We start from the raw sequence: 18183 nt of genomic DNA on the forward strand, positions 1-18183 counted from the left end.
CAGGCAGGAAAACTCAATATCATTCCTTTAAATCTCTTTTTGAAACCCACTTTTATTATATGGCTTTTTCTTAACTGATGCTATACATTGTTATCTTAAATCTTTTTATCTTGTTCAGACCTTAAGTTGTGTTTACTATATGTCTTTATTGTAAAGCACTTTGTAACTCTGTTTTGAAAGGTGCTATAAAATTAAAGTTTATTATTATTAATGTTTTAGTGGAGCTGGAAAGGCTGTGATATGATAGTATAAAACTCAGGAAAACTGTCTTTGTTCCACCTTCCTAACTGTACTTTTCTATAAAACTTACAGTGTACTACAGTTGCAGTTGTGAAGTTGTAGCTGCATTGCAGTGGCAGAAAGTAAGTAAGTACATTTACTCAATTACTGTATAAAAGTTAAGTACAATGTTGTGGTAGTTGTACTTTACTTCAGTATTTCTATTTTCTGCAACTTTATACTTCTACACTACATTTTGGGGCGTATATTGAAATTTTCACGCGCTTTATTTATTTGATGGATGTAGTTACTAGTTACTTTGCAGCTTACATGCTGCATCAGAGTCAAAGTAGCACATTTCTAAATTCATGTATTTTATCGCCAATTGAAAGAAGAAAAAAAACACTGTTTCCAAAAAATGCTAAACATCTGATCAGAAAATCGCCCAGGCAACTAATCAATTATGTTAACAGTATGTTTACATGCATGTTAATATATTTATTATTTACATTTACTTTTACTTTTGATATTAAAGAATATTTATTGCCAGAAAATAACTGTTGCTGCTTCAGTACAGTACTGTTTAAAAGTATGGGGTCACTTAGAAAAAAAAATTCCATTAAAATAATTTTAAATCGGTCATAAATACAGTCTAGACATTATCAATGTGGTAAATGACTATTTCAATGATTTCCTTAGGCTAGTTGAGTATGTGGAGCATCAGCATCAGTGGGTTTGAATTTAGTCTAAAAAATGGCCTGAAATAAATATAACTTACCTCTGAAACAATGCGAGAAATTGCTAAGAAACAAAAGGTCTCATACAATCGTGTGTAATACTCCCTTCAAAGAACAGCACAAACAACTGAGCAAAAGAAAAGTACATCAGGCTGTAACTGCTGCAAATGGAGGATTCTTTGATGAAAACACAGGTTGAAGGACAAAATTATTATGGTAAAAAACATTAATTCTAACCTTGTTGATGTCTTGAATATATTTTCTCTTCATTTGGCAACTCGTTTGATGAATTAAAGTGTGAGTTTTCATGAAAAAAATTATATTTTTGTGTTACCCCAAACTTTTGAGCAGAAGTGTACATTTAATATCTGATACATATAGACTTTTACTTAAGTACTAGTTGGATGGGTGACTTTCACTTTTACTAGTGTTTAACATCATAACTTCACTTTCACTCAACTGTGACTTTTGGGTACTTTTTACAGTACTGCTGCTTTGTAACTCTTACACATGTGATATGAAATTCTCTGTAACATTTGTTTTCCTAAAGCCACAGCTGTATCCTGGATGTTGGTTGGAAAAGGAGATGAGGAGCAGCAGAATAAGCCACTGTGGCTGTGTTACTGTAAGTTATTGTGCACTATTGCATGAGACATTAGCCTACTTTTGTTAATTATTTTGGACAGTTGTGTGTTAGTCATTAATTTGAGTTTAAAAGGAGATAAAATGTTATGACACTCTCGCCGCAGAGCTGTTCTCCCTGATGTTGCAGTGAAACTACAAATATTGCACATACATTGTTTCCTTATTAATGTACATTTACAGTATGTCTATGGTTGTTGCATAACAATATGTTGTTCCTGTACACACACTGGTGTGTGTGTGTGCATTTGTGTGATCCAGGCTTCTTCATCACTGCTACACCAGGAAGGTCCAGTCGCTGGGCGTGCGTCCATACTGTAAGAGAACAAAGGTCATGAAAAGGTTACAAGAGAGTCTCCGTGTCTCCAGCGGCCCGAGCAGTGAAAAGAAAATCTCACGTCACTAAGTACTAAACTTCTCTCGCCCGCTTAATTGCGAGCAAAACACAAATCAGAAAATGAAATCAAATATCCGTGAGCAAATCTGCAAACTCAGCCACCAACAGAGCACAACACAACAGAGGAAAGGGAACTATAATAAAAATCAAAACAAAATGTTCCCCAATCCGTGACAGCCGCGGAGACAAATCCAATTATTTGTGTCTCATGTTGCAAATTTGTTCTAATGGTCGAAGTGAGAAAGTAAATAAACGCCTGCGAAGGGGAAACAAAAGAATGTGATTTCTAATTAACTTGAAAGAGGAACAGCAGGGCGACTTAGTAAACCCATCTTTCATCTGCTGCCTCAGACCACTCGTTTGTTTGTTGCACAATGTTGTCTTCAAGAGGGGCGGGAGGAGGAGTGTGTGTGGGGGGATAACACCGTGCTGCTTCCCTCCAAATGAAATGTCAACAGATTTAACAGCGGCGCGGATGGAGCGCAGCGTTTTCCAGCGTTTTGTCGATTTTATTGTTCATTAAGCTTCACTGCCGCCCCTTCATTCCCCCACCACCAAATCTTCTTCCTCCTCCTCCTCCTCTCCCACTTGTTCGAGGCTTCATTTGCAGCATCTTGGCTTTGAAGATCACAAAAGGCTGAGGCAATAATTGGGTTTGTGCAATTACAGCAAGCTTAATGAGAGAATTCAGGAGTTTGTCTTGCCCCTATCTCCAACTCTCCACACTCCACCATCAGGCCCTGTCTCTCTCTGAAGCACTGTCGACGAAGGGAGATGTTATCGGGTATAAAGATGTGGTCAACACATTCATAATGCGCATCATGCATGCACACAAGGCCTGGGTGATGGGGAGAGCAGATATGCTAATCGCCCAGCCGCCCTACACTGACCAGAAAGACGAAACAATAAAAAACAAAAATGCAACACAGAAAGTAAAGAGAAGAAGAGGGAGACAAAGCAAAGGAAAAGAAGACAAAAGTCACTAGTTGAAGAGATAAGACACGTCAACTAATAAAAGTGTTTAGAGGACGTTTAGGAGAGGGCTACTATCTGTAATGTGTAATAATGCAGATGTGGAAGCCTGCAGGGCATCCAGAGCAAAACCAGTCAAAACTGATGATTCATAAACAGCTGGTCATAAAAACAAGTAAGCAAGGACACATTGACCTTTAAAGGATAATTTCAACAATTGTACACGTTAAAGTGTGTTTACATGTCTTGGGGAGCACTACTACATATGTGAAACAAGTAGTATAAAGCCTTTTGTGGCTCCAGAATAAGCTGCTTGTATTTGAATAAATTGCCTTCAGTGATGTCACTCAATGGCTAAGATTCATTGTGGGTAATGTAGACGCATAGTCTAAGTACATAACGTGAGTAAATATACTTAGTTACTTGACACTTGATGATTTGTTCGTGAACTTATGAGGGCCTCTCCCAGTATGAGTGAGAAAATAATTATCACAGTCCAGCTCACACTCATACTAATAATAGGCTCATTACAAAGCACAATAACAGAAAATCAGCGATACATAACGCTCTCATTAACACAAATCAAGCCTTCAGCAAAAACATTATGAATTTGTTGAATCCTGCAGTGCCGCGCAGACTGTAGAGGTGGCGAGTTTGTAGGCCATGTACAATATTACCAAGTCATTACTCTTTACCTAATAAGATATGTACTTACAGGCGAGATAATGCATGCAGTGGGTGTACAATGAATATAGACCAACGGGGGTTTGTTCATAAAATACAACTTAATGCTTTTATCTCATTGATTACATAATAACTGAAAAAAAGAAAACAGCCCTGTAATACAATTATGGAGATGCGTGATAAGTTAATATTTGGTGGGAATATTTTTTTTTGTTTGTAATCGACCATATTTTCAATTTAGTCAACATTTCTATTTATTTGTCTTTATTAGTGAATCCTCTTTATCGTAAACATTTGAGCACTATGAGACTGACATGTGACAACAGTAAGTACAGATATTCCACACATTGTCTTTTCATACCACTGCCACTTGCACTCCTACCTTTTTTTTTTTGAAGGAGGCTGTGCTTCCAATTTTTTCTTCTAAAATCACATCACTGAATGCTTTATTCAAAGTAATCTAGCAGTGCAATGAAAATAGAGTCCTGAGGGTGACAGGAGTGTGAGGAACACAGATGCTCAACCAGCTGTTACTAAGCTAGGCGAAACATCTGTGGGATGTATGTGTGTGTGTGTGTGTGTGTGTGTGTGTGTGTGTGTGTGTGTGTGTGTGTGTGTGTGTGTGTGTGTGTGTGTGTGTGTGTGTGTGTGTGCATCCACCAACCTGTATATCTTTGAGTTCTTTTGTTATCCGTGAAGTCAGCTGTGAGTTGTTATCCTGACAGGGGATGTGGAAGTTCTAAGACACACAAAAACACACACAATTTTAAAACATTAATGGGCTTGAATGTGAATCTACTTGTTACAATGTAAATTACGAGAACACAGACAATATTAAGTAAACACATTATGGTATTAAAACAAGGAGCCACAGGGTTCTGACGAGCCTTTAAAGATGAAAACTGTCCATGTGGTCACAAGAGACTGTGAGCCTCATTTATCAAAGCACAAAGCTTCGAAAAGATTAAAAACTATGCACAGATTACTACTTTATTGTATTAAAATGTACATCTTTCATATGATTTTTTTAATCAAATAAAGATAGCATAACTTTTTTACAGTGTGACTGAAATAAACGGAGGCTTTAGATGCAAAAGTCAAACTTCTTATGCTTATCATGAAGCAGAAGATGAGAGGGCAAATTGGGAAGACTCAAAGCTAAAAACTGAGGCTACAGTATGCAGCTGTGTAGCTTAGCATAAAGAAACAAAGGGCAAACAGCTAGCTTAGCTCTATCTTAAGGTAATAAAATCAGCCTACTGGTATGCCTTCAACTTACTAATTTACATCTAGTCTGGCATATAACTGATTTTTATTGACAGTTCAATGAAACCAATCTGTTCCCACCTGTTACCAAATCTTTTTGCTAAGCTGTGCTAGCTGGTTGCTCGCGGTAGCCTAATATTTATTGGAGAGATACATCAAAGAATGGTATCAATCTTCTCATTTTACTCTCAACAAGAAAGGACTGCAAAAGTGCCCTCTTGGATGCACCCACGGTAGATAAAACGTGATAATGTGTCTCTAGGGTGCCCTTCCAGCGTAAAAAATGTGGTGAAGTGCCCTTTCTTCACTATAAATACTGTATATCACAACTTTTGCACACTGGTGCCCCACTGGATACAGCTGGTGGCCTTTTTATTTTTTTCACCCCTGCCCCTCAAACATCCTGAGTCAACCACAGGATTTTCAGTTTCAGTTAGTGTCCATGGCTGTGTTCATCTGGAAATTACATGAAAAATAATTAATTGTTTGAGGAAAAAAGTTTCTAATACTATCATACTGTCTGTTTTTAATTGTTAAGACAAAGCAAGTGATAGAGACCAATGAAAGCAAAATTTGATTTACATTGTGTAAAAGATGGCTTTAAAAATGCAATGGCACAGGCAATGTCCAAAATTACCTTCTTATAATAATACAAAGGAGAAGGTTTACCTACATAATATGGGGCAAAATGTTAAAGAGAGAATAATATTTTTCCTGAAAGTCACTCTTGCGAACCAGAATAGTTGTTTTCTTAGTAAGAACATATAAATCCTGCTGAACTCCACTTTGACACTCATTGTTTATTAAATTATTGAGATCTAAGTGATACACCACTACTCCTTATTTTCATATAAGTAAAAATATTCATATCAAATATTACATAATTTAATGTAAACGACCTTGCTTTATATTGGTGAGCATAGATTTTCATAGAATGTGTCGCTCTTAGTCTTACCTCTCCCTGGTAAACAATGTGTCCTATGGGGCAGACCATGCAGGCAGTACCGGAGCCAAACAACTCTTTGACCCGCTGCTGCTTCACAGCAGAGCACAGCTGGCTCATGGTCAGGTAGCGCTCTGTTACCTTAAACACACCCTGCATGGGCACAGAAGACAGTGGAAAAGACCAGAGGAAATGTGATGCCTCATTTGGAATATTTATCCATGCATGTTGACCTTTATGGTTTCATCTGACTCACCCATTTCCTGGTTAGTTCCAGGATGCTCTGTCGGGTTACACCTGGGAGTATGATACCGTCCAGAGGTGGAGTTGCAAGTTCCTCCTCTGGAAAAGAATAAACCAAAAAAAAATAAAACTGAAAGAAATGATGAGTGGAGAGGCCGTTGTGCTGTAATGACATAGTTCTGCCACAAGAGGTCAGACTTGTGAAACATTTTGTATAAATGCCTATTATACTGTATAACTGTATACTGTATACTGTGTATGCTGAGGTTAAATGGAACAACCAGTCTGACCTCTTGTTTCAACGGCTAAATCTGCTCTCTGCACTGCAACTCTACATCTTCCACTTCACTGGAAAACAGTCTGTGATTGGCCAAGTGAGGCTCTGGTTGTGTGACAAACCTCCTTCCTCATTGATCCAGTGCAGGAAGACGTTCATACTTCCGGCTTCAGTGATCTGGTGGTCCTCCCCGTACAGCCACAACACCTGCTGACACCCATAATCCTCTGCTTCATACTGGGGAGATATAGAACATCCATAGTTCCTGCAGAAATCCAAAGCACAACTATGATTAATTTAGCTAAAGCATTGCATGTAACTGTACTGTATAGTGAAGTTGAGAAGATTATTTTACCTCACCCCCCCCCCCCCACACCAAACAAATCATCCATTGTGTGTGTGTGTGTGTGTGTGGGGGGGGGGGGGGGGGGGGGGGTGGTACGCTCTTTATCTTTACATTCAGTGAAATAAGAGCAAGGAAGAATATTTTGTGTATTTATGTCAAATGTTTGATTGTTCAGCACTTAACACACCTATCGTGAGTGTTTGAATAATAATGTATAAAACTAAACAACTAATCACTAATTTCAGGAGTTCTTAAGACTTTATCTGCACTTGTCTTTGAGGATTGATCAGCAACCCAGATGTTGGAGTTGAGTGCTTTAATTATCAATGAATAATAACAGTCATACAATATGTGTTTACCCACCCTCCCATCTTGCAGTCTCCAGTTCCTCCTCTCCAGGCCCGTGTGTACTTCGGGTCAGCCCACAAGGACAGGGTCCTCGCAGCGCTGAAGTAAGTGCCCACCGGACTCAAGATCACATACAGCAAGGCATGGGTGGACTTCTTCAGACCCAAACAGGGCTACCAAAGACACATGAACACATAGCAATGTGCTTGAGCATGGTACAGAGCGCTCACACTAGTCAAACAAACGAGGCTTTGTGGTCAAACATGCTTGGGCATGGTATGGATTGCCTAGTGTGAGTACACCCTAAAAACAACAAAACAAAAAACTTCTGCCTTCACAAATGAACATAGCACTTCATTATCCTCCTCACCTCATTGCCAATAAATGTTGGTCTTATGTAAAGACTGCTTTCATTTGAGTGAGGAACCCAGTCCTGGTCAATCTCTACCAGTCGCCTGATACACTCCAGCAACTCTGACTGGTCAAAGGCCTGGAGGAGGGAGGGAGGTGGAGAAAGAGAAGGGTAAGGAGAGTGGAGGCTGAGTGGGTGAAAAGACATTTAAATAGAAAGGACGGTGGTGATGGCACTTCAGAAGTGGAAGATTGAGTTGTAGTTGTAGCTGAAATTACAGTTTGAAGGCAAAAACAGTAATTTGCTCATCACTGTCAACTATCCTTTCATCCATCCATCCACTCATTCCTCACACCCATCTTACAGGTAGACAAGCTCTCTTAGCAGAGTTGGACATGCGGTTCATGTTGAGCATCGGTCTGAAGATACGCAGTTGGTTGTCATCCCCACGGTATGCCTTCAACCCCTCAAAGAGCTGGTGAGAAGGGAAGAAAAATTACTAAACAAAATGCTAAATTCTAAACTAAATCAGTGCTTGAACAAGTGTGGCCTTGGTGGAGAAATACAAATGTGTTTATTTAGCAGAAGTTGTGTCATAAGTAGGGAAGGCAATTGATAAGATTTCATTGATACCAATTCCATTATTAATTCTCCTTATAAGTCTTAATCTTTTATTGATTACTGATCAATTTTATGTGTCAAAAAAAAAAAGGCTTACGCCGTTTTCAGCATCAACAAGCTGTTTCATTATCTCTGAGTCAGAACACTGTGTAGGGAAAAAGGCATGCAGGTGTACAAATTCACCATTGTTTTACTGCTGTGTTATTTTAAAGCAGTTTCTCCAGTCAGGTCTGTCATAATCGGAAATGAATGAAATGAGAGACTTGTACTGTAATCATATTTATAGTGGTTTTCTTCTGCTAAGCCTGCCTGACTTGTACTGATGTTAGAACAACAGAGGATATTTATCCTCTGTAGTGTACGTACTGCTCAGCTGGGAAGCAGCATAACTCATGCATAGTGTCAAATACATGGCTTTCTTGAAATTTAAGCCAATGTTGCGCAGAAATATGTTTTCAGCGTATCGCTGATTGCTCCACCCTTTCTTATAATTATCATTTTACACAAATTACAGCAAACGCTGTTGTCATCTTTTTTTGTTGTTTGCTTTGGACTGTTTCTTCCACTGCACTGCTTCAATAAAATTTGACTAATTGATAACATGAACTGATAAGCTCTGAGGCATACCATTCTGAAGGATCAGATCATTTTGAACCAGTTCTCAACTGGAACCGGTTGTAAATTCACACTAAAGCCACCTATCGAACATACGGGGTCTCAAAACACTAGAAATAGCCTTTAAAAGACCCATTATATGTTAGAAGGTTGCCAGAGCACAAAAAAGATCCATAGTGTCTTCAATAGTAGCTATGACCCTGGTTGAGATTCCAGTTGGGCTCTTCTGTTGTGTCTTAATAAATAAGTGTAGAATACTTGTCATGCTGCATTATGAAATATTGGGCCTTTTTTTTTTTTTAAATCTATGCCATAAGAAGTTACATCTTTTTATGTTTTAAATATGACAAAACCTTCATCCAGGCTTTTTTTGCCCCATCCTGACTGAACTCTGAAGCTTCGTCAGTCTCCTGACCGAATGTAGCATCAGATGAGATACTAAATCCATTTAAGCTAGTCTGAATCCTCTACCTGTATGGCATAGTGTAGTGCTGAACAGGCCGGGTGAAGTGACAGGTTCCCAAAGGGTTTGATGAGCGGAGCCTGCCAGCCCTCAGTCTCACTCCACTCTATGGTCAGCATGTGGTCAGTGAAGGTGGTACCAAAGGTGAACACATCTTGTTTGGGGTTTGGAGTGGAGGACAGCTGGATAACCAGGTCAGCTGCCTGGTTAAAAGCACAACAGAAAAGAAAACAGTGAGATTTAAGAATGAATCTGAATGTTTTATTGAAGAATCCACATTGTATCAGACTTGTAACTGACGGAGCATTGTGTCTAATGTTACTGATGTATAACTTCCATGTATTTTATCTTTAAGTTCAACCACTTTCATGTCAGGCAATATATTTAATCTCTTCATTGTTTAGCAGAGCAATTAATCTGTAAAAAGCATTTCATCTTTCAGCATTTTAAGGGACATCCATTTCAACTTGAAGCTTTAACAATATTACAGTTTAGCTTACATCTTTTCTCAGAATGCATTTCAGCTCTCAGCCTTAGGTAATGCACTTTAGCATCCAACTATTGCTGTTGTCTTGTTTTTCAGTCTGTGTTTGGCCAGCTGCTGTAACATTGAGAGCGTAACAGGCTCATACAAAGAATGCGAAAAGCAACATGAGTTCACCTCTCAGTGACCACACTGCTGCAAAAACAAATGCCGTGCTAGTGACAGTGTAACATCAGGGACAAAGATGTACAGAAAGTAACTGTTGTCACTAACATTTTAACTGCATGAAAACCACAAACCACAAACATCTTCCTCAACGACCCAATTCAGAGGTCAAAGGTCATGCTTACATACAGAATAGAATAGCATCATTTTAGCATTGAAAGAGCTTGAATCCAAGTCTCTGAGTTCATTATGTCCCCATGCTGCATTTATGATGCTGCAGTAACAGCAGGTTGAGAAATATGTGTCATATTTATCAAGAACAAGTGCTGTCCTTTCCTGCTGTTCTGCAAGACTGGTTCATGTGATCCTTCTTTAAAAGAGAAATATCTTCTGGCCAACCATTCAGTCAGCTATCTGTTCCAGTTGGCTGGGATTAGACTGGCTCTTCATCCCCTCCCTCCTGGTGCAGAAGGTTACCTGGGCCATAATCCCAGATTACAGTACTGGAAAGTGACGAGTGACCACAGTACAACACCGTGTGAAAATGTCAGAGAAATGCATTTTTTTTATATTGTATATTTACATTTGCCTCTGATTATCTTTGTTACATCAAATACCTGTTTACATATCAACATACTTGTAGATGGTTTAATTTTCGTTATTGTAAAACTTTTATTCTGCTGCTGTTTATCTCCATTCTCCAAACCAAAGCCAACTCTCATCCTCGTGAGTATACGTCTGAGTGGGTGTGTGTGTCCACAAATGTCCGCTCTAATCTCTACCTGAGCCTGCTGTCTAGTGCTCAGGTGTTCAGGGTCAGAAAACAAGCAAAGCTTCAGCTACTTAGCGTGAGCTGGGAAAGTGGATTCTGCTGAGCAGGCTGCAGCAAGAGGGAGAGGAGGACAAGCACAGGAGTGGACGCTGGTTGCCTCCTTACCTCCCAAAAATGGAGACAAAATGGACAAATCAAGAGCTAAATCAAATGCCTTAGAAAAGGCTTACTTAGGTTGGAAGAAAGTGGACTTTTTAAGCACTGGAATATATATTTGGATTGTTTTTTTAATGTGTTTTGTTGTCACATTAAGAACATTGTTGAATGACTGTGGCTCCAAATGCCTCTCATTGCTGCTCTTGGCAACATGAGGACAAGAGGCACTGCTGGAATATCTTCTATGTGGAGGAAAAGGGGGGATTTTTAAGTGTCAGGAAGCCAAGGAATCTTCAAGATGCTGCAGCTGGAGCAGCTATTGAGGGTAGGTGCTCTTTAACCACAATGCCATTTTAACAGAGGCCCTTACTAACATCTTCTGCTGTTTGGCATTCATTCAATTCTACAAACCATAAAACCACAACACACTTAAACAGTTTGAATACCTTAAAGCTTGGAGTAGTGTTGTCAGCCATTGGGGTCGTGGAAATGATGCTTCCCTGAAAACAATTTGAAATATTTTAACAATACAATAAAAATAAACTTTCAATGTGCATTCGCGTTCTACAAGGAATTTTGCCTTAAGGGGTAGAATCTGCTGAACAGGTTGTCATATCCAGTTGAACCAGCTGTTGACCCTTTGAGAAATTAAGTCACTTTACTTTCCTTATAACAACATACTGCAAACTTAAGTCAATGCTGGTTCCACACTGGTTGTGCGATCATTTTTATTTAATTGATAATATGATTGCAGCTCTTTTTCTACAATTTTGTCGAGCGTTTACTATCACATAGTATAATAAAGGAAAGCCACATTGTCCAAACCTTATCAAATATCTTCTTAAAATGCAGGTGTCAACAGAAACAGGCCTTGTGATAGAATTACATTAAGCTTTTCATGAACTACATCTTTACATAAAGGAGAAGACACTGCATGATAGTAGTCCACATAGAAGTTCTCAGTAGGCCCTACGTATCTGTAATTTGGTAGTTATAATAGTGTACCTGCGCTGAAAGCACAGCCTTGTCACCAATATTTATCTCCAACATTCACGCTCACAATAGTAAATATTGTAAAAAAAAAAAAAAAAAAATTAAAAAAGGAAAAAGAGAGAAAGAAAAGTTACCTTCAGAGAAGTAGAGCCGTCTTCACCAAATGTAGCAGCTGGGATGAATGATGAACCGGTTGTGCATCTTCAGACACTCCCTCCTTAAACCGCTTACAGCTTGCTCAGGTTGAAACCAGTCCCAGTAGTCACGACACCAAACATCCAAATTCACTCAGCCAATATTATATTTGAGCGCACCTGACGTGGTTATACTGAGCTTGTCTTGTTTGCTTTTTTCTGTCTGCTATTTAATGTATTTACAGACTGACGCGTCTAATTATTGGTGAGTCATTAAAAAAGGGGGGGGCGGACTATCACCTGGGGCGAACTCAAAACACTTAACGAAATTAACTTTCAAAACTCACCCCACCTACATGAAATACGAACTCGTAGTCTGATACATTGGGTGCAGTGTCTCCTTCAGGCCGCAGGGGGGGGCTGCCGGCTCATTTTTCGGAGCCGGGGACACGCGCGCGGGTTTTAACTCTTTCAGTCTCGAGCGCTGTGCTTCACACTACCTGTGCGCGTGCTCTCTGCGTGCGCGCCCGGACAGTTGGTTCCAAACATTTCGTCGCGGACATTTGCTCGCAAAAGCTAACAAAAAACCTGTGTCCTGCTAGCAAACCAAGGCTGTTTTGAGAGAGTGAATACAGAAGGTGGGTTTTTGTTGGACGTGGTGGTCACGTTCATGTGTATGTGTGGATATAATATTTATCGCTGACGATAAAATAAAATAACTGTCCAGGTAGCGTGGCTGTCGTAGGCTGACGCATTTATCTCCTAAATCTGTTAAATGCATTTGTTACGCAAATTCTTTGTATAAAGAGTCGCTCGTTTTGCTAATATACTATAACGGATTTAATTGACAACCAGTTGCATTTTTTTAAATTTCATCTGCAGCGAGAAAATGAGATATTTTACTGAATATTTTACTGAAATAAATGCTGCTGTGTTTAAAATTCGCGAGGAAACTCTTGAATTAATGAGCTCGTTTGCGCACCTGGCGCTTCAGAAGGTGATGCTTCGGATGTGAACACATTTGTGCTTTAATCTTTCCACACTGAGAAGCCAGGATTTCAAAATGTGAAAACTTGTGGACTGGTTTGCATGTATTGTAACTTCTGTGGAATCTCCTATCCGAACATATCCGCTGTTTTGGTAATTGATTAATCGTCTGTCGTTTTTACAAGCTAAAATGTAAAAAAAATCTGCTGGTTCCAGCTCTTTCTTTGTCATATGTGATAGGGAATGAAGAGTCTTTGGGTTTTGGTGTGTTTTTAGGAAAAAATAAGCAATTTGAAGACATCAATTTGACATTTTATGGTCTAAAGGATTAATCCATAATGAGAATAAATCTTATTAGGGAGGATTTAATTTGATGTCCATTTTATCTCTTTCCTTTACTCTTCATCTTCCATTTTTCCACTTACAGTTCTTAACAGACTCCTGTCTATGATAGCCATTGAAGCTTGGAACAGCCATAGAAAGCAGTCCTAAACAGACTGAATGTGCCAGTTGGTCATCTACCAGCAGAATAACCATGGCTTTCTCTGTGTTTTAATATTTATGTCTCTATTTTACAAACAAAATAGTTTCTGCTCCTCTCTCCACAGACTTCAGCCTCTCCTCTAGCCGGGAAGCCAGCATTGCAGCCTCTCCATCAGCAGCATGGATTATTATATGCCCCAGCCCAATCGTCGTCACAATCCTGTGGAAAGCATCTGCCGCAAACTGCAGACCATTCAGTGGCGCGGTGATCGAGAGCCCAATTCACCGTTCCAGATTCCCAAACTCTCCTCCAGCAGTTACGACAGCACACAGTGTGGCCTCAGGCACAACCTGGAGGCCATTCTGAAGAAAGGGGTCACACACAGAGACGAGGGGGAGAGGGGGAAGGAGAGAGTGACGCAAAAGGAGAAGGGAAAGGGGAAAGGGATGGGTATGCCGAGCTCTGCAGTGTCCCAGAGGAGCCTGGGCTCTTCTGTCCCGATGTCCATCCCTTCCACTCCCACTATGCCAGCTAATGTCACTTACACCATCACTAGCACACTAGGAGAGAGGAGAGGTGCTGATGGGAGTGATTTGAGACAAGTTAAGACTTGGCAGAGGTATTGTTCGACACCCACGGGCCAGTCCAAGGAGTCCCCTTACTTTACATTCACACGAGGACCCCAGTCGGTTCAGCCCGAGAGCGAGAAGCGGAGCAGGAGCCCGCCTCTGTCTCATACCTTCACTCCAAACCACAGCACCGTATCCTACAACCTCAACTTCTGCTCAGGAGACACAGGGAACTTGACCGAGTGTGAGCTGCCCTACCCAGCTCTGGTTGTGAAAAGACTGTCCATGGGAGATGGAGGTAGGGAGGAGTGGCTGAGGGCCAGCTGGGATGTGAAGGTTTTTGTAGCAGCGAACACAAAACTGAAAGCAACAGTAGTTTGACTAAAGAACTTAACTCAAAGTCGCACTTATTATTTTTTCATTGCTTTGAGTCACATCTCCCTGACACTGACACTCCACTGACAAGAAGTGTGAGGTTCAGGTAAAAGCTGTGGGAAAAGCTTGTAAGCAGACTTTGTTTGGTCTAAACTTCAGTTTAGTGTTTAATATTTTCACCAGCAAGACAAACTTGAAATGCTGATTCTAGCATATAAGATTTTGGTTGTTGACTGGAAGTTTTTTTTTTCCTTAATTGGATTTCCAACACAGGGAATCTGATGTGTGCTACTAGATGGTACTAATGAGAAGAAGAGAGAGAATGCAGCTACTTTATAAAATAGAAAAATAAGTGGTCTACAAATTAGCAATAAGGGACAAAGGCTTAAACCACATGAAAGTCCCAAATTTCAGTTGGTTTACTTCCAGAGGAACAAAATTGGTGCTGGCAAGGTTGTTTATTCAAATGTATACAACAAAGGTTGACTGATGTTCGATTTTTTTGGGGCTGATACCAATATTGCGGAGTAAAAAATTCTGATATCGATGTGTCGACCAATATACGGACATTTTGTGTAATGATCCCTTAAATGTGGTTTTGTTACCAAAATATGTAATGGAGGCAGGATGTTGTAAAGTTGAACAATTAACTTTGGATTCTAAAATGATGTCCGTGCACTGAATCAGTAAACTTCACTGGAAACTTGAATAATTACATTAACCCAAGTATCTTTTTCTGCATTATAATCTCTAAAAATTACCCTTTTTTTATCAGTGCCTATTGGGCAAATACCAATTTGTGTATGATAGGTCATTATCGCCCAATAAATCATACAGGCTCTAATACAGATTGAAAAATCAGACTACGTCAGGGATGAATTACCAACTATGCTAAGCTAACAATTTTCAAGAACTTGAGGGGGCACAAAGGAGCATGGCATCCTTGTTTATCCTTGTTTTGTGTCTTTTTTCTTGTCAAAACTTACATTACTTCACTTTGGTGCTTACTTGTTCCATATTCCTAAATTACAACTTCTCTAATGAAAGTACCACATAAAAAAAACCTGGGATGAGATTGTAGTCCAGCATAAAAAACTGAAGTTATTGCACAGAGAGTGGGGATAAGTGTTAATGGGGCCCCCATGGCTAGTTAATTTGTACTTGTAGCCCCAAACCAACTTGCATTATGTAACTCTGCAATAGTGTTTCAGGCCATCATGCCATTATAGGTTTTGCTGTGCCTGAAGGAATATTTATCATGTGCCTGCTTTTTCTACAAAAAGTCAACACATTGTGTGTGTGTGTGTGTGTGTGTGTGTGTGTGTGTGTGTGTGTGTGTGTGTGTGTGTGTGTGTGTTGCATATTCATGTCCAGGATCATCACTGGCTTCTGAAAACAGGAAGGAGAATATGGCAGAAATCAGCCTCATCTGTGAGGAGAATCTGCTTGATACCATCTTCCATGCCTGTGACACCCAGCGCCGAGGTACACATGCACGGATACACACACAAGGTCATAATTGGTTGGGTCATGCATTTTAGTCTTGCAGCAAGCTGAATACAGCCGCTAAGTGACAAACTGTAATTATCATTGAGGGTAATATGACAGTGTGTTCCCTTCAGTTTCCCACAGTCACACAATATCAGTGTTGTCTCTTTTGCCTGCAGCATTGGCAACACAAATCTGTTCTATTTATCTCTCCAGCCTTTAAGGGTTTTCATCTGTTCACAGACTTGTGTGTTCTCTGTGTTAAACACTTTTAATGCCATTTGGAGTGAACCATCTTGGGCAGCAGGGATATGGAGGTGGTGGTCATTTCTTTCAACATTTTTGTTCTTTTTTCTTGAACTCTGGATCTGATCTCTTCTGATTTCTTGTGCTGGGCAGGTGGACATGTATGTTTCTGTCTTTGTTTCTTTGTTTGTTTCTGTCTGATTGCGGTAGAAATATAGCAAAGTTCTGCCTGATTACATTTTGTGTTTTGTTGTATATGAAATTGAAGAGTACCATGTGTAAACATATTAAAAAGTACATGGTGTATTGTCTGCAGTTGAGTTTTAGTGAGAGAAGTATTCATGAATATTGAAAGATCATGGAACGGATTTTTGTGAGATGAAAGAAAACTAGTCCACAGTTTAGATTCCTGCTGTGGTAACTGAAGGCTGAAGAGTTTCAAAGAAAAAAAAACTGAAGTCAGCGTTGAGAAATGTGTGAAACAAACTGCAGAAAAGAATTTAGTCTTGATTCTTCCTGTCGCTATGGTTACTGCTTTTGCAGCTTGCACCTATAACCCAACAAAGACAAAAAGATTGAGGAGAAGTGCTGTGTTACAAAAAATTATATACACACATAATAAATCTGTTAATATATTAACCATCATTGCTCTAACAGGAAGAGCAGAAGATTTCTTTTAAGTGTCTCTGTGTTACTTTCATCTTGCAGGTAAAGTGTACGTCTCTCACATTGTGGACTACCTGCGTCACACCACCAGTCGCAGCTCAGAAGACAGCGGACTGGAGGAACTTTGCAACATGCTTGATCCAGAACACAAAGACGTCTCCATTGACTTGGACACATACCACGCCGTCATGAGGGAGTGGATCGATGATTGCCGCAACAACGGGTATAAAAAAAAGCTGGTGTTATAAACCTGAAGTACATGATTATTTATTAAAAAACGAGAATTTTCTGGCTTTGTACGGTGTTTAGTTTTTGAAAAAGCTGGAGGTTTCAGTTTTAAGAGAAAAATAATCTTAAGCAAAATGCTGAATCAAGGTCCAGCTGTGCTTTTCTGGAGCTACAGGATGTGTTGTGACCTTCCTGTGTGTGGATGAAAGAGAAAAGTGAAATCTGTTAGGTGGCTAGTACAGAATTATAAGTCAGTAGTGGATTAATCATCGGTTATCTGTGTATTCTTTTGCTCGTGTTTTTGTCTGGCTAGAGTACCTATTTAAAATTTTATGTGTGACAACTGGTGGTTTCAGAGGAATATAACAGCTTGTGCAGTCAGTGGTTACATTTTTTGTGTAGTGTTATGACGGGGATAAAAGGTGAGATGCCTCCCCTTTTGCACCTTAAGCGTATGTTAATGTAATTTATGTGTTAGAGGAAATAATATACTAAATTTTCTCCACATGTTTTTCTTTCTACACATTTGCAGAATAGTTTCCAGCCTCTTTAATGTGGCGTGAAAAGGACAGCTTGCAACGTCTTTTACCAGGCCTGTGGTTTCTTTTTAGCCTTTCAGAGAAGAACCACTCGTATGTTGTGCTTGAGTTATGCAAGTAGATGTTGTGTAGGCGGGTTATGCGTCAGATGAAAGATGATTTTTTTTTTTTCTTCCCCATAGTTTCAGCTGTCTGCATCTTAATGTAACAGCATTGTGTCGTTTGTCTCAGAGGCAGTTCTGCGTAATCACACTGCACACTGTCAGGTTGATGTCAATGTGCACTTGACACCTTTGATTCAGTCTGATATGCAACTCCGATGAAGGATTAAAATTGAAAGTCAAATTGTTTTGTTTTAAGTTTATATTATATTCATTTATCTCTCATTAAAATTGTCCTGATGTGTGGGCTGTGAATAAAGCTGAAGACTTCATACTTTGAAGGGCAACAATAGAGGTCCATTTTTATCGATGCATCTTATTCCTGTATACATGAGGTGGCCGACCACACACTATATCTTTCACAAGCATAAGGACTGTGCCTTACCCAGTGAGCTCTTTGCAGTATGTCCAGGCTCTGTTTATACATCACGTAGAGAATGAGTTTCAGACTGAGCAGAGAACTGACTGTTTTTAGTGCTCGGTCTGCCAGGCACCAAGAATTAAACGGTTAACCATCATTTCAAACATTTTTTCAGGGGTCCAAAAGCAACAGTATAGTGCATGACTGCCAAACGCTAGAAAAATATCATAAAGGCAACTGATCTTGCACA

At 39.7% G+C, this 18183-nt stretch overlaps 2 protein-coding genes across 6 annotated transcripts in view; one reads left to right on the forward strand and one right to left on the reverse strand.

Annotated features, from left to right (window-relative positions):
* Positions 1-1035: 1035 nt before the first annotated feature.
* bcat1 (branched chain amino-acid transaminase 1, cytosolic) lies at positions 1036-9325 on the reverse strand. The gene is made up of 9 exons (XM_073480600.1): positions 9134-9325; positions 7791-7901; positions 7445-7564; positions 7090-7247; positions 6503-6645; positions 6117-6202; positions 5873-6013; positions 4316-4390; positions 1036-1913 (listed from the first exon to the last, which is right to left on the reverse strand). The coding sequence occupies exons 1-9, from the start codon at positions 9242-9244 to the stop codon at positions 1875-1877; spliced, it is 984 nt and encodes a 327-aa protein (XP_073336701.1). The 5' UTR covers positions 9245-9325; the 3' UTR covers positions 1036-1874.
* Positions 9326-12320: 2995 nt separating this feature from the next.
* The window catches only part of lrmp (lymphoid-restricted membrane protein), a 34037-nt gene continuing 28174 nt past the window's right edge, over positions 12321-18183 (forward strand). For 3 of the 5 annotated variants that reach the window (XM_073480389.1, XM_073480393.1, XM_073480391.1), the window contains exons 1-4: positions 12321-12467; positions 13425-14167; positions 15619-15729; positions 16687-16867. In XM_073480389.1, coding sequence (XP_073336490.1) covers positions 13480-14167; positions 15619-15729; positions 16687-16867 — 980 coding nt within the window. In that variant the 5' untranslated portion in view covers positions 12321-12467; positions 13425-13479. Of the gene's footprint in view, positions 12468-12882; positions 12970-13424; positions 14168-15618; positions 15730-16686; positions 16868-18183 lie in introns of those variants that run through there. The other 2 variants (XM_073480394.1, XM_073480390.1) reach the window with 2 other exon arrangements.

This window comes from Pagrus major, chromosome 14 (assembly GCF_040436345.1).
Source record: "Pagrus major chromosome 14, Pma_NU_1.0".
Taxonomy (NCBI): Eukaryota; Metazoa; Chordata; class Actinopteri; order Spariformes; family Sparidae; genus Pagrus; species Pagrus major.